We start from the raw sequence: 15,926 nt of genomic DNA on the forward strand, positions 1-15,926 counted from the left end.
CTGTTTAGTTGATGTGTAACAGGGATGGTTTAGTTGATCTATAACAGGGACTGTTTAGTTGATCTATAACAGGGACTGTTTAGTTGATCTATAACAGGGACTGTTTAATTGATCTATAACAGGGACTGTTTAGTTGATATGTAACAGGGACTGTTTAGTTGATGTGTAACAGGGACTGTTTAGTTGATCTATAACAGGGACTGTTTAGTTGATGTGTAACAGGGACTGTTTAATTGATCTATAACAGGGACTGTTTAGTTGATGTGTAACAGGGATGGTTTAGTTGATCTATAGCAGGGACTGTTTAGTTGATGTGTAACAGGGATGGTTTAGTTGATCTATAACAGGGACTGTTTAGTTGATGTGTAACAGGGACTGTTTAGTTGATCTATAACAGGGACTGTTTAGTTGATCTATAACAGTTTAGTTGATGTGTAACAGGGACTGTTTAGTTGATCTGTATATAACAGGGACTGTTTAGTTGATGTGTAACAGGGACAGTTTAGTTGATCTATAACAGTCCCTGTTTAGTTGATCTATAACAGGGACTGTTTAGTTGATCTATAACAGGGACTGTTTAGTTGATGTGTAACAGGGACTGTTTAGTTGATCTATAACAGTTTAGTTGATGTGTAACAGGGATGGTTTAGTTGATCTATAACAGTTTAGTTGATGTGTAACAGGGACTGTTTAGTTGATCTGTAACAGGGACTGTTTAGTTGATCTGTAACAGGGACTGTTTAGTTGATCTATAACAGGGACTGTTTAGTTGATGTGTAACAGGGACTGTTTAGTTGATCTATAACAGGGACTGTTTAGTTGATCTATAACAGTTTAGTTGATGTGTAACAGGGATGGTTTAGTTGATCTATAACAGTTTAGTTGATGTGTAACAGGGACTGTTTAGTTGATCTGTAACAGGGACTGTTTAGTTGATCTGTAACAGGGACTGTTTAGTTGATCTATAACAGGGACTGTTTAGTTGATGTGTAACAGGGACTGTTTAGTTGATCTATAACAGGGACTGTTTAGTTGATCTATAACAGTTTAGTTGATCTATAACAGGGACTGTTTAGTTGATCTATAACAGGGACTGTTTAGTTGATCTATAACATGGACTGTTTAGTTGATGTGTAACAGGGACTGTTTAGTTGATCTATAACAGGGACTGTTTAGTTGATCTATAACAGGGACTGTTTAGTTGATCTATAACAGGGAGGTGGGGGTAAGTAGAGAAGAGAGAGAAACAGACTATTGGTGGTTTCTAGGGTCCTGGTACAGTGAGGTGGCTATGTCCCAATTATCTATCCTTCCTCCCAGAGTGTGCACTTGTTCACTTCCCTTCACTGATTTGAAAGGAAATGACTGGTATAAGAAATATGGTGGACAGAATATGGTGGTGGAGTGCACACTTCAGCAGAAAGGAGATATTATTGGGACACGTCACCGGTGTTAGTTAGGATTGACCTCTGACCTCTACAGCATTATAAAGACAGTAGCAAAGAGAGACGCGGACCTCAGAGGTGATATATAGATATCCACTTTAATCTGATAATAACACAATTATTATCATGACAGGCACCATGTCACTCGTGGTGAATCCACAGCAGACAATAATAAACCAGAACATCAGATGAGTGCAATTAACAGACTAAGCGTGGATCCCAAATAGAACCCTAGTGCACTACCTTTGACCTGGGCCCATAGGGTTCGGGTCAGAAGTAGTGCACTATATAGGGAACATATACTATATGGGGTACAGACTAATAACAAGCCTGTTGTTTAAATCTTATTGACACAGGACCGTCTTCTTTGTCTACAATCACATGTTTTAAACCCAGGACTGGTGTATGTACAGTAGGTAGGGATGTTAGTTCATCCATGTTCATCTATAGATGAGAACACGTTGGGCCTCTGGAATCTATGGAATAGTTACATTACATATCCGGTTCAGGAGTTCTGATTCTGATTCTGATTCAGTTCCACATGAATGACTTTAGTTTTTTTTAGAAACTCTTAATGGAACTGGACCGGAACTATTCCAGAGACCCCAGCAGCAGCAGTTGAGAGAGAGACAGAGAGGAGGGTACAGGCCGGGCTAGGGGGGCTGCAGTGCTGTGGGATAGGTAGGTAGCAGAGGAGGCTGGTAGGAGGAGATATAGAAGGACAGGCTCATTGTAATGGCTGGAATGGAATAAGTGGAACAGTATCAAGCATATGTATTCCCCTTCAGCCATTACATTGAGCCGTCTTCCTATAGCTCCTCCCACCAGCCTCCACTGGTAGGTAGGTAGGTGAGCAGCCAGTAGCCAGCCATGGTGGAGTCATTCATGTGTAGTTCCTATGTCGGCCAGAAGAGGGCAGTGTTGTTACTTTTCTGTGCTCCTCTCTGCGGAGGCTGCCTTGTACAGCTCGGCTCCGAGCTCCTCCAGCCGCGTGCGTCGGTCCACATCCTGGTGCAGCCCTTCAGGGACCTGGGACAGGCCGAACAGGAGACCGTACAGACAGCCTGCTATCAGCCCTGTGGCACTGCTCTCCCCTGGGGGACACAATGACCAGGTCAGAGAAGATACTAATGGCAAGGACGGACGGACGGACGGACGGACGGACGGACGGACGGACACACACACACACACACACACACACACACACACACACACACACAAATATACAAACACAACAAGAACACACACACACCTACACACCTCTTATATAGACTACTTGCACGGACAACAAACAAATGCACACACACACAGCCCACCTCCGTGGAACATGGCGCGGCGGCAGAGCTGGGTCCAGTCAGAGCCTGAGGCCAGGAGAGCATCGTAGGCTATCATGGGAGCATCATGACCCCTCCGTCCAGCCCGGCCCTCTGAGCTCCAGCGCTTATACACCTGTAGAGAGTAGAACACACCTGAGTTAAATACTTCTACACCGGGAGAGAGGAGAACACACCTGAGTTAAATACTTCTACACCTGGAGAGAGGAGAACACACCCGAGTTAAATAATTCTACACCTGGAGAGAGGAGAACACACCTGAGTTAAATACTTCTACACCTGGAGAGAGGAGAACACACCTGAGATAAATACTTCTACACCTGGAGAGAGGAGAACACACCTGAGTTAAATACTTCTACACCTGGAGAGAGGAGACCACACCTGAGTTAAATACTTCTACACCTGGAGAGAGGAGAACACACCTGAGATAAATACTTCTACAGAGAGGAGAACACACCTGAGATAAATACTTCTACAGAGAGGAGAACACACCTGAGTTAAATACTTCTACAGAGAGGAGAACACACCTGAGATAAATACTTCTACAGAGAGGAGAACACACCTGAGATAAATACTTCTACAGAGAGGAGAACACACCTGAGATAAATACTTCTACAGAGAGGAGAACACACCTGAGTTAAATACTTCTACACCTGGAGAGAGGAGAACACACCTGAGTTAAATACTTCTACACCTGGAGAGAGGAGAACACACCTGAGTTAAATACTTCTACACCTGGAGAGAGGAGAACACACCTGAGTTAAATACTTCTACACCTGGAGAGAGGAGAACACACCTGAGTTAAATACTTCTACACCTGGAGAGAGGAGAACACACCTGAGTTAAATACTTCTACACCTGGAGAGGAGAACACACCTGAGTTAAATATTTCTACACCTGGAGAGAGGAGAACACACCTGAGTTAAATACATCTGTCAAATATCTTTAAATATCCAGTTTGCCAGGTAGAATGGAACCAATAGATGACCTTGTCTGTCTCCTCAGCGTTGTAGGTGTCAGGAAACAGTGGCTTGTTCTGCCCCTCCTCCTCCACGCCTCTCTCCTCCAGGTAGAACTGCCACTTAGCCTCAAAGTAGAACCACTTCTCCTGGTACTCTGCAGTGGACACAACATACACCACCATTTAATCACACACACACACAGTCTATTTTTCTCACACACACACACACACACACACACACACACACACACACACACACACACACACACACACACACACACACACACACACACACACACACACACACACACACACACACACACACACACACACACACACACACCTGCCATGTGGCGTATGGTCTTCTTACAGTACTCCTCGGCCTTGGGGAGGACCTTCATGAGGTCGCGACCCCAGGTCACCAGCGGTTTGCCCTGCACCGCGTACGACGCAAACAGAGCCGTGGTCAGAGAGCCCAGGAAACCTGTTGGAATCAGCCAGGTCAGTATTATGTGATTATAGATGGTAATACCAGGTAAATCCAGTGAACCTGCTCCCAGACCTGTTGCTGTTGTCTTGCCTATAGGAGTTGGTAAGACACTAACCTCGTCCCCAGGCTAATCACTAGAGCAAGACAACACAAACAGATGTGGGACCAGGCTAGTTAAATAGCAGGCTATACTATAATGTCTAGCCTATGGTACCTGTAGGGTGGTTGGGTCATGGTGTATGGTACCTGTAGGGCGATTGGGTCATGGTGTATGGTACCTGTAGGGTGGTTGGGTCATGGTGTATGTTACCTGTAGGGTGGTTGGGTCATGGTGTATGGTACCTGTAGGGTGGTTGGGTCATGGTGTATGGTACCTGTAGGGTGGTTGTGGGTCATGGTGTATGGTACCTGTAGGGTGGTTGGGTCATGGTGTATGGTACCTGTAGGGTGGTTGGGTCATGGTGTATGGTACCTGTAGGGTGTATGGTACCTGTAGGGGGGTTGGGTCATGGTGTATGGTACCTGTAGGGTGGTTGTGGGTCATGGTGTATGGTACCTGTAGGGTGGTTGGGTCATGGTGTATGGTACCTGTAGGGTGGTTGGGTAATGGTGTATGGTACCTGTAGGGTGGTTGGGTAATGGTGTATGGTACCTGTAGGGTGTATGGTACCTGTAAGGTGGTTGGGTCATGGTGTATGGTACCTGTAGGGTGGTTGGGTCATGGTGTATGGTACCTGTAGGGTGTATGGTACCTGTAGGGTGGTTGGGTCATGGTGTATGGTACCTGTAGGGTGGTTGGGTCATGGTTTATAATACCTGTAGGGTGTATGGTACCTGTAGGGTGGCTGGGTCATGGTGTATGGTACCTGTAGGGTGGTTGGGTCATGGTGTATGGTACCTGTAGGGTGGTTGGGTCATGGTGTATGGTACCTGTAGGGTGGTTGGGTCATGGTGTATGGTACCCGTAGTGTGGTTGGGTCATGGTGTATGGTACCTGTAGGGTGTATGGTACCTGTAGGGTGGTTGGGTCATGGTGTATGGTACCTGTAGGGTGGTTATGGGTCATGGTGTATGGTACCTGTAGGGTGGTTGTGGGTCATGGTGTATGGTACCTGTAGTGTGGTTGGGTCATGGTGTATGGTACCTGTAGGGTGTATGGTACCTGTAGGGTGGTTGGGTCATGGTGTATGGTACCTGTAGGGTGTATGGTACCTGTAGGGTGGTTATGGGTCATGGTGTATGGTACCTGTAGGGTGGTTGGGTCATGGTGTATGGTACCTGTAGGGTGTATGGTACCTGTAGGGTGGCTGGGTCATGGTGTATGGTACCTGTAGTGTGGTTGGGTCATGGTGTATGGTACCTGTAGGGTGTATGGTACCTGTAGGGTGGTTGGGTAATGGTGTATGGTACCTGTAGGGTGTATGGTACCTGTAGGGTGGTTATGGGTCATGGTGTATGGTACCTGTAGGGTGGTTGTGGGTCATGGTGTATGGTACCTGTAGGGTGGTTGGGTCATGGTGTATGGTACCTGTAGGGTGGTTGTGGGTCATGGTGTATGGTACCTGTAGTGTGGTTGGGTCATGGTGTATGGTACCTGTAGGGTGGTTGGGTCATGGTGTATGGTACCTGTAGGGTGGTTGTGGGTCATGGTGTATGGTACCTGTAGGGTGGTTGGGTCATGGTGTATGGTACCTGTAGGGTGGTTATGGGTCATGGTGTATGGTACCTGTAGGGTGGTTATGGGTCATGGTGTATGGTACCTGTAGGGTGGTTGGGTCATGGTGTATGGTACCTGTAGGGTGGTTACGGGTCATGGTGTATGGTACCTGTAGGGTGGTTGGGTCATGGTGTATGGTACCTGTAGGGTGGTTGGGTCATGGTGTATGGTACCTGTAGGGTGGTTGGGTCATGGTGTATGGTACCTGTAGGGTGGTTGGGTCATGGTGTATGGTACCTGTAGAGTGGTTGGGTCATGGTGTATGGTACCTGTAGGGTGGTTGGGTCATGGTGTATGGTACATGTAGAGTGGTTGGGTCATGGTGTATGGTACCTGTAGGGTGGTTGGGTCATGGTGTATGGTACCTGTAGGGTGGTTGGGTCATGGTGTATGGTACCTGTAGGGCGATTGGGTCATGGTGTATGGTACCTGTAGGGTGGTTGGGTCATGGTGTATGGTACCTGTAGGGTGGTTGGGTCATGGTGTATGGTACCTGTAGGGTGGTTGGGTCATGGTGTATGGTACCTGTAGAGTGGTTGGGTCATGGTGTATGGTACCTGTAGGGTGGTTGGGTCATGGTGTATGGTACATGTAGAGTGGTTGGGTCATGGTGTATGGTACCTGTAGGGTGGTTGGGTCATGGTGTATGGTACCTGTAGGGTGGTTGGGTCATGGTGTATGGTACCTGTAGGGTGGTTGGGTCATGGTGTATGGTACCTGTAGGGTGGTTGTGGGTCATGGTGTATGGTACCTGTAGGGTGGTTGGGTCATGGTGTATGTTACCTGTAGGGTGGTTGGGTCATGGTGTATGGTACCTGTAGGGTGGTTGGGTCATGGTGTATGGTACCTGTAGGGTGGTTGTGGGTCATGGTGTATGGTACCTGTAGGGTGGTTGGGTCATGGTGTATGGTACCTGTAGGGTGGTTGGGTCATGGTGTATGGTACCTGTAGGGTGTATGGTACCTGTAGGGGGGTTGGGTCATGGTGTATGGTACCTGTAGGGTGGTTGTGGGTCATGGTGTATGGTACCTGTAGGGTGGTTGGGTCATGGTGTATGGTACCTGTAGGGTGGTTGTGGGTCATGGTGTATGGTACCTGTAGGGTGGTTGGGTCATGGTGTATGGTACCTGTAGGGTGGTTGGGTCATGGTGTATGGTACCTGTAGGGTGTATGGTACCTGTAGGGGGGTTGGGTCATGGTGTATGGTACCTGTAGGGTGGTTGTGGGTCATGGTGTATGGTACCTGTAGGGTGGTTGGGTCATGGTGTATGGTACCTGTAGGGTGGTTGGGTAATGGAGTATGGTACCTGTAGGGTGGTTGGGTAATGGTGTATGGTACCTGTAGGGTGTATGGTACCTGTAAGGTGGTTGGGTCATGGTGTATGGTACCTGTAGGGTGGTTGGGTCATGGTGTATGGTACCTGTAGGGTGTATGGTACCTGTAGGGTGGTTGGGTCATGGTGTATGGTACCTGTAGGGTGGTTGGGTCATGGTTTATAATACCTGTAGGGTGTATGGTACCTGTAGGGTGGCTGGGTCATGGTGTATGGTACCTGTAGGGTGGTTGGGTCATGGTGTATGGTACCTGTAGGGTGGTTGGGTCATGGTGTATGGTACCTGTAGGGTGGTTGGGTCATGATGTATGGTACCCGTAGTGTGGTTGGGTCATGGTGTATGGTACCTGTAGGGTGTATGGTACCTGTAGGGTGGTTGGGTCATGGTGTATGGTACCTGTAGGGTGGTTGGGTCATGGTTTATAATACCTGTAGGGTGTATGGTACCTGTAGGGTGGCTGGGTCATGGTGTATGGTACCTGTAGGGTGGTTGGGTCATGGTGTATGGTACCTGTAGGGTGGTTGGGTCATGGTGTATGGTACCTGTAGGGTGTATGGTACCTGTAAGGTGGTTGGGTCATGGTGTATGGTACCTGTAGGGTGGTTGGGTCATGGTGTATGGTACCTGTAGGGTGTATGGTACCTGTAGGGTGGTTGGGTCATGGTGTATGGTACCTGTAGGGTGGTTGGGTCATGGTTTATAATACCTGTAGGGTGTATGGTACCTGTAGGGTGGCTGGGTCATGGTGTATGGTACCTGTAGGGTGGTTGGGTCATGGTGTATGGTACCTGTAGGGTGGTTGGGTCATGGTGTATGGTACCTGTAGGGTGGTTGGGTCATGATGTATGGTACCCGTAGTGTGGTTGGGTCATGGTGTATGGTACCTGTAGGGTGTATGGTACCTGTAGGGTGGTTGGGTCATGGTGTATGGTACCTGTAGGGTGGTTGGGTCATGGTGTATGGTACCTGTAGGGTGGTTATGGGTCATGGTGTATGGTACCTGTAGGGTGGTTGTGGGTCATGGTGTATGGTACCTGTAGGGTGGTTGGGTCATGGTGTATGGTACCTGTAGGGTGGTTGGGTCATGATGTATGGTACCCGTAGTGTGGTTTGGTCATGGTGTATGGTACCTGTAGGGTGTATGGTACCTGTAGGGTGGTTGGGTCATGGTGTATGGTACCTGTAGGGTGGTTGGGTCATGGTTTATAATACCTGTAGGGTGTATGGTACCTGTAGGGTGGCTGGGTCATGGTGTATGGTACCTGTAGGGTGGTTGGGTCATGGTGTATGGTACCTGTAGGGTGGTTGGGTCATGGTGTATGGTACCTGTAGGGTGTATGGTACCTGTAAGGTGGTTGGGTCATGGTGTATGGTACCTGTAGGGTGGTTGGGTCATGGTGTATGGTACCTGTAGGGTGTATGGTACCTGTAGGGTGGTTGGGTCATGGTGTATGGTACCTGTAGGGTGGTTGGGTCATGGTTTATAATACCTGTAGGGTGTATGGTACCTGTAGGGTGGCTGGGTCATGGTGTATGGTACCTGTAGGGTGGTTGGGTCATGGTGTATGGTACCTGTAGGGTGGTTGGGTCATGGTGTATGGTACCTGTAGGGTGGTTGGGTCATGGTGTATGGTACCTGTAGGGTGGTTGGGTCATGGTGTATGGTACCTGTAGGGTGGTTGGGTCATGGTGTATGGTACCTGTAGGGTGGTTGTGGGTCATGGTGTATGGTACCTGTAGGGTGGTTGGGTCATGGTGTATGTTACCTGTAGGGTGGTTGGGTCATGGTGTATGGTACCTGTAGGGTGGTTGGGTCATGGTGTATGGTACCTGTAGGGTGGTTGTGGGTCATGGTGTATGGTACCTGTAGGGTGGTTGGGTCATGGTGTATGGTACCTGTAGGGTGGTTGGGTCATGGTGTATGGTACCTGTAGGGTGTATGGTACCTGTAGGGGGGTTGGGTCATGGTGTATGGTACCTGTAGGGTGGTTGTGGGTCATGGTGTATGGTACCTGTAGGGTGGTTGGGTCATGGTGTATGGTACCTGTAGGGTGGTTGTGGGTCATGGTGTATGGTACCTGTAGGGTGGTTGGGTCATGGTGTATGGTACCTGTAGGGTGGTTGGGTCATGGTGTATGGTACCTGTAGGGTGTATGGTACCTGTAGGGGGGTTGGGTCATGGTGTATGGTACCTGTAGGGTGGTTGTGGGTCATGGTGTATGGTACCTGTAGGGTGGTTGGGTCATGGTGTATGGTACCTGTAGGGTGGTTGGGTAATGGAGTATGGTACCTGTAGGGTGGTTGGGTAATGGTGTATGGTACCTGTAGGGTGTATGGTACCTGTAAGGTGGTTGGGTCATGGTGTATGGTACCTGTAGGGTGGTTGGGTCATGGTGTATGGTACCTGTAGGGTGTATGGTACCTGTAGGGTGGTTGGGTCATGGTGTATGGTACCTGTAGGGTGGTTGGGTCATGGTTTATAATACCTGTAGGGTGTATGGTACCTGTAGGGTGGCTGGGTCATGGTGTATGGTACCTGTAGGGTGGTTGGGTCATGGTGTATGGTACCTGTAGGGTGGTTGGGTCATGGTGTATGGTACCTGTAGGGTGGTTGGGTCATGATGTATGGTACCCGTAGTGTGGTTGGGTCATGGTGTATGGTACCTGTAGGGTGTATGGTACCTGTAGGGTGGTTGGGTCATGGTGTATGGTACCTGTAGGGTGGTTGGGTCATGGTTTATAATACCTGTAGGGTGTATGGTACCTGTAGGGTGGCTGGGTCATGGTGTATGGTACCTGTAGGGTGGTTGGGTCATGGTGTATGGTACCTGTAGGGTGGTTGGGTCATGGTGTATGGTACCTGTAGGGTGTATGGTACCTGTAAGGTGGTTGGGTCATGGTGTATGGTACCTGTAGGGTGGTTGGGTCATGGTGTATGGTACCTGTAGGGTGTATGGTACCTGTAGGGTGGTTGGGTCATGGTGTATGGTACCTGTAGGGTGGTTGGGTCATGGTTTATAATACCTGTAGGGTGTATGGTACCTGTAGGGTGGCTGGGTCATGGTGTATGGTACCTGTAGGGTGGTTGGGTCATGGTGTATGGTACCTGTAGGGTGGTTGGGTCATGGTGTATGGTACCTGTAGGGTGGTTGGGTCATGATGTATGGTACCCGTAGTGTGGTTGGGTCATGGTGTATGGTACCTGTAGGGTGTATGGTACCTGTAGGGTGGTTGGGTCATGGTGTATGGTACCTGTAGGGTGGTTGGGTCATGGTGTATGGTACCTGTAGGGTGGTTATGGGTCATGGTGTATGGTACCTGTAGGGTGGTTGTGGGTCATGGTGTATGGTACCTGTAGGGTGGTTGGGTCATGGTGTATGGTACCTGTAGGGTGGTTGGGTCATGATGTATGGTACCCGTAGTGTGGTTTGGTCATGGTGTATGGTACCTGTAGGGTGTATGGTACCTGTAGGGTGGTTGGGTCATGGTGTATGGTACCTGTAGGGTGGTTGGGTCATGGTTTATAATACCTGTAGGGTGTATGGTACCTGTAGGGTGGCTGGGTCATGGTGTATGGTACCTGTAGGGTGGTTGGGTCATGGTGTATGGTACCTGTAGGGTGGTTGGGTCATGGTGTATGGTACCTGTAGGGTGTATGGTACCTGTAAGGTGGTTGGGTCATGGTGTATGGTACCTGTAGGGTGGTTGGGTCATGGTGTATGGTACCTGTAGGGTGTATGGTACCTGTAGGGTGGTTGGGTCATGGTGTATGGTACCTGTAGGGTGGTTGGGTCATGGTTTATAATACCTGTAGGGTGTATGGTACCTGTAGGGTGGCTGGGTCATGGTGTATGGTACCTGTAGGGTGGTTGGGTCATGGTGTATGGTACCTGTAGGGTGGTTGGGTCATGGTGTATGGTACCTGTAGGGTGGTTGGGTCATGATGTATGGTACCCGTAGTGTGGTTGGGTCATGGTGTATGGTACCTGTAGGGTGTATGGTACCTGTAGGGTGGTTGGGTCATGGTGTATGGTACCTGTAGGGTGGTTGGGTCATGGTGTATGGTACCTGTAGGGTGTATGGTACCTGTAGGGTGGTTGGGTCATGGTGTATGGTACCTGTAGGGTGGTTGGGTCATGGTTTATAATACCTGTAGGGTGTATGGTACCTGTAGGGTGGCTGGGTCATGGTGTATGGTACCTGTAGGGTGGTTGGGTCATGGTGTATGGTACCTGTAGGGTGGTTGGGTCATGGTGTATGGTACCTGTAGGGTGGTTGGGTCATGATGTATGGTACCCGTAGTGTGGTTGGGTCATAGTGTATGGTACCTGTAGGGTGTATGGTACCTGTAGGGTGGTTGGGTCATGGTGTATGGTACCTGTAGGGTGGTTATGGGTCATGGTGTATGGTACCTGTAGGGTGGTTGTGGGTCATGGTGTATGGTACCTGTAGTGTGGTTGGGTCATGGTGTATGGTACCTGTAGGGTGTATGGTACCTGTAGGGTGGTTGGGTCATGGTGTATGGTACCTGTAGGGTGTATGGTACCTGTAGGGTGGTTATGGGTCATGGTGTATGGTACCTGTAGGGTGGTTGGGTCATGGTGTATGGTACCTGTAGGGTGTATGGTACCTGTAGGGTGGCTGGGTCATGGTGTATGGTACCTGTAGTGTGGTTGGGTCATGGTGTATGGTACCTGTAGGGTGTATGGTACCTGTAGGGTGGTTGGGTCATGGTGTATGGTACCTGTAGGGTGTATGGTACCTGTAGGGTGGTTATGGGTCATGGTGTATGGTACCTGTAGGGTGGTTGTGGGTCATGGTGTATGGTACCTGTAGGGTGGTTGGGTCATGGTGTATGGTACCTGTAGGGTGTATGGTACCTGTAGGGTGGCTGGGTCATGGTGTATGGTACCTGTAGGGTGGTTGGGTCATGGTGTATGATACCTGTAGGGTGGTTGTGGGTCATGGTGTATGGTACCTGTAGTGTGGTTGGGTCATGGTGTATGGTACCTGTAGGGTGGTTGGGTCATGGTGTATGATACCTGTAGGGTGGTTGTGGGTCATGGTGTATGGCACCTGTAGGGTGGTTGGGTCATGGTGTATGGTACCTGTAGGGTGGTTATGGGTCATGGTGTATGGTACCTGTAGGGTGGTTATGGGTCATGGTGTATGGTACCTGTAGGGTGGTTGGGTCATGGTGTATGGTACCTGTAGGGTGGTTACGGGTCATGGTGTATGGTACCTGTAGGGTGGTTGGGTCATGGTGTATGGTACCTGTAGGGTGGTTGGGTCATGGTGTATGGTACCTGTAGGGTGGTTGGGTCATGGTGTATGGTACCTGTAGAGTGGTTGGGTCATGGTGTATGGTACCTGTAGGGTGGTTGGGTCATGGTGTATGGTACATGTAGAGTGGTTGGGTCATGGTGTATGGTACCTGTAGGGTGGTTGGGTCATGGTGTATGGTACCTGTAGGGTGGTTACGGGTCATGGTGTATGGTACCTGTAGGGTGGTTGGGTCATGGTGTATGGTACCTGTAGGGTGGTTGGGTCATGGTGTATGGTACCTGTAGGGTGGTTGGGTCATGGTGTATGGTACCTGTAGAGTGGTTGGGTCATGGTGTATGGTACCTGTAGGGTGGTTGGGTCATGGTGTATGGTACATGTAGAGTGGTTGGGTCATGGTGTATGGTACCTGTAGGGTGGTTGGGTCATGGTGTATGGTACCTGTAGGGTGGTTGGGTCATGGTGTATGGTACCTGTAGGGTGGTTGGGTCATGGTGTATGGTACCTGTAGGGTGGTTGTGGGTCATGGTGTATGGTACCTGTAGGGTGGTTGGGTCATGGTGTATGTTACCTGTAGGGTGGTTGGGTCATGGTGTATGGTACCTGTAGGGTGGTTGGGTCATGGTGTATGGTACCTGTAGGGTGGTTGGGTCATGGTGTATGGTACCTGTAGGGTGTATGGTACCTGTAGGGGGGTTGGGTCATGGTGTATGGTACCTGTAGGGTGGTTGTGGGTCATGGTGTATGGTACCTGTAGGGTGGTTGGGTCATGGTGTATGGTACCTGTAGGGTGGTTGGGTAATGGTGTATGGTACCTGTAGGGTGTATGGTACCTGTAAGGTGGTTGGGTCATGGTGTATGGTACCTGTAGGGTGGTTGGGTATGGTGTATGGTACATGTAGGGTGTATGGTACCTGTAAGGTGGTTGGGTCATGGTGTATGGTACCTGTAGGGTGGTTGGGTCATGGTGTATGGTACCTGTAGGGTGTATGGTACCTGTAGGGTGGTTGGGTCATGGTGTATGGTACCTGTAGGGTGGTTGTGTCATGGTTTATAGTACCTGTAGGGTGTATGGTACCTGTAGGGTGGCTGGGTCATGGTGTATGGTACCTGTAGGGTGGTTGGGTCATGGTGTATGGTACCTGTAGGGTGGTTGGGTCATGGTGTATGGTACCTGTAGGGTGGTTGGGTCATGGTGTATGGTACCTGTAGGGTGTATGGTACCTGTAGGGTGGTTGGGTCATGGTGTATGGTACCTGTAGGGTGGTTGGGTCATGGTGTATGGTACCTGTAGGGTGGTTGTGGGTCATGGTGTATGGTACCTGTAGTGTGGTTGGGTCATGGTGTATGGTACCTGTAGGGTGTATGGTACCTGTAGGGTGGTTGGGTCATGGTGTATGGTACCTGTAGGGTGTATGGTACCTGTAGGGTGGTTATGGGTCATGGTGTATGGTACCTGTAGGGTGGTTGGGTCATGGTGTATGGTACCTGTAGGGTGTATGGTACCTGTATGGTGGCTGGGTTATGGTGTATGGTACCTGTAGTGTGGTTGGGTCATGGTGTATGGTACCTGTAGGGTGTATGGTACCTGTAGGGTGGTTGGGTCATGGTGTACGGTACCTGTAGGGTGGTTGGGTCATGGTTTATAGTACCTGTAGGGTGTATGGTACCTTTAGGGTGGCTGGGTCATGGTGTATGGTACCTGTAGGGTGGTTGGGTCATGGTGTATGGTACCTGTAGGGTGGTTGGGTCATGGTGTATGGTACCTGTAGGGTGGTTGGGTCATGGTGTATGGTACCCGTAGTGTGGTTGGGTCATGGTGTATGGTACCTGTAGGGTGTATGGTACCTGTAGGGTGGTTGGGTCATGATGTATGGTACCTGTAGGGTGGTTATGGGTCATGGTGTATGGTACCTGTAGGGTGGTTGTGGGTCATGGTGTATGGTACCTGTAGTGTGGTTGGGTCATGGTGTATGGTACCTGTAGGGTGTATGGTACCTGTAGGGTGGTTGGGTCATGGTGTATGGTACCTGTATGGTGTATGGTACCTGTAGGGTGGTTATGGGTCATGGTGTATGGTACCTGTAGGGTGGTTGGGTCATGGTGTATGGTACCTGTAGGGTGTATGGTACCTGTAGGGTGGCTGGGTTATGGTGTATGGTACCTGTAGTGTGGTTGGGTCATGGTGTATGGTACCTGTAGGGTGTATGGTACCTGTAGGGTGGTTGGGTCATGGTGTATGGTACCTGTAGGGTGTATGGTACCTGTAGGGTGGTTATGGGTCATGGTGTATGGTACCTGTAGGGTGGTTGTGGGTCATGGTGTATGGTACCTGTAGGGTGATTGGGTCATGGTGTATGGTACCTGTAGGGTGGTTGTGGGTCATGGTGTATGGTACCTGTAGTGTGGTTGGGTCATGGTGTATGGTACCTGTAGGGTGGTTGGGTCATGGTGTATGGTACCTGTAGGGTGGTTGTGGGTCATGGTGTATGGTACCTGTAGGGTGGTTGGGTCATGGTGTATGGTACCTGTAGGGTGGTTATGGGTCATGGTGTATGGTACCTGTAGGGTGGTTATGGGTCATGGTGTATGGTACCTGTAGGGTGGTTGGGTCATGGTGTATGGTACCTGTAGGGTGGTTACGGGTCATGGTGTATGGTACCTGTAGGGTGGTTGGGTCATGGTGTATGGTACCTGTAGGGTGGTTATGGGTCATGGTGTATGGTACCTGTAGGGTGGTTGTGGGTCATGGTGTATGGTACCTGTAGGGTGGTTGGGTCATGGTGTATGGTACCTGTAGGGTGGTTGGGTCATGGTGTATGGTACCTGTAGGGTGGTTACGGGTCATGGTGTATGGTACCTGTAGGGTGGTTGGGTCATGGTGTATGGTACCTGTAGGGTGGTTGGGTCATGGTGTATGGTACCTGTAGGGTGGTTGGGTCATGGTGTATGGTACCTGTAGGGTGGTTGGGTCATGGTGTATGGTACCTGTAGAGTGGTTGGGTCATGGTGTATGGTACCTGTAGGGTGGTTGGGTCATGGTGTATGGTACATGTAGAGTGGTTGGGTCATGGTGTATGGTACCTGTAGGGTGGTTGGGTCATGGTGTATGGTACCTGTAGGGCGGTTGGGTCATGGTGTATGGTACCTGTAGGGCGATTGGGTCATGGTGTATGGTACCTGTAGGGTGGTTGGGTCATGGTGTATGGTACCTGTAGGGTGGTTGGGTCATGGTGTATGGTACCTGTAGGGTGGTTGGGTCATGGTGTATGGTACCTGTAGAGTGGTTGGGTCATGGTGTATGGTACCTGTAGGGTGGTTGGGTCATGGTGTATGGTACATGTAGAGTGGTTGGGTCATG

The 15,926-nt window shown here is 49.8% G+C and overlaps 1 protein-coding gene across 2 annotated transcripts in view; it reads right to left on the minus strand.

Moving 5' to 3' along the window:
- LOC129845961 (uncharacterized) overlaps window positions 1-15,926 on the minus strand; it is a 52,156-nt gene that overhangs the window by 4,141 nt on the left and 32,089 nt on the right. For both annotated transcript variants that reach the window (XM_055913949.1, XM_055913948.1), the window contains 4 exons: window positions 4,084-4,224; window positions 3,768-3,895; window positions 2,762-2,894; window positions 2,374-2,539 (listed from right to left, as the gene is read on the minus strand). In XM_055913949.1, the coding sequence (XP_055769924.1) occupies window positions 2,374-2,539; window positions 2,762-2,894; window positions 3,768-3,895; window positions 4,084-4,224 (568 nt within the window). The remainder of the gene's footprint in view (window positions 1-2,373; window positions 2,540-2,761; window positions 2,895-3,767; window positions 3,896-4,083; window positions 4,225-15,926) is intronic.

This window comes from Salvelinus fontinalis, unplaced genomic scaffold, assembly GCF_029448725.1.
Source record: "Salvelinus fontinalis isolate EN_2023a unplaced genomic scaffold, ASM2944872v1 scaffold_0411, whole genome shotgun sequence".
In the NCBI taxonomy this organism is placed as follows: domain Eukaryota; kingdom Metazoa; phylum Chordata; class Actinopteri; order Salmoniformes; family Salmonidae; genus Salvelinus; species Salvelinus fontinalis.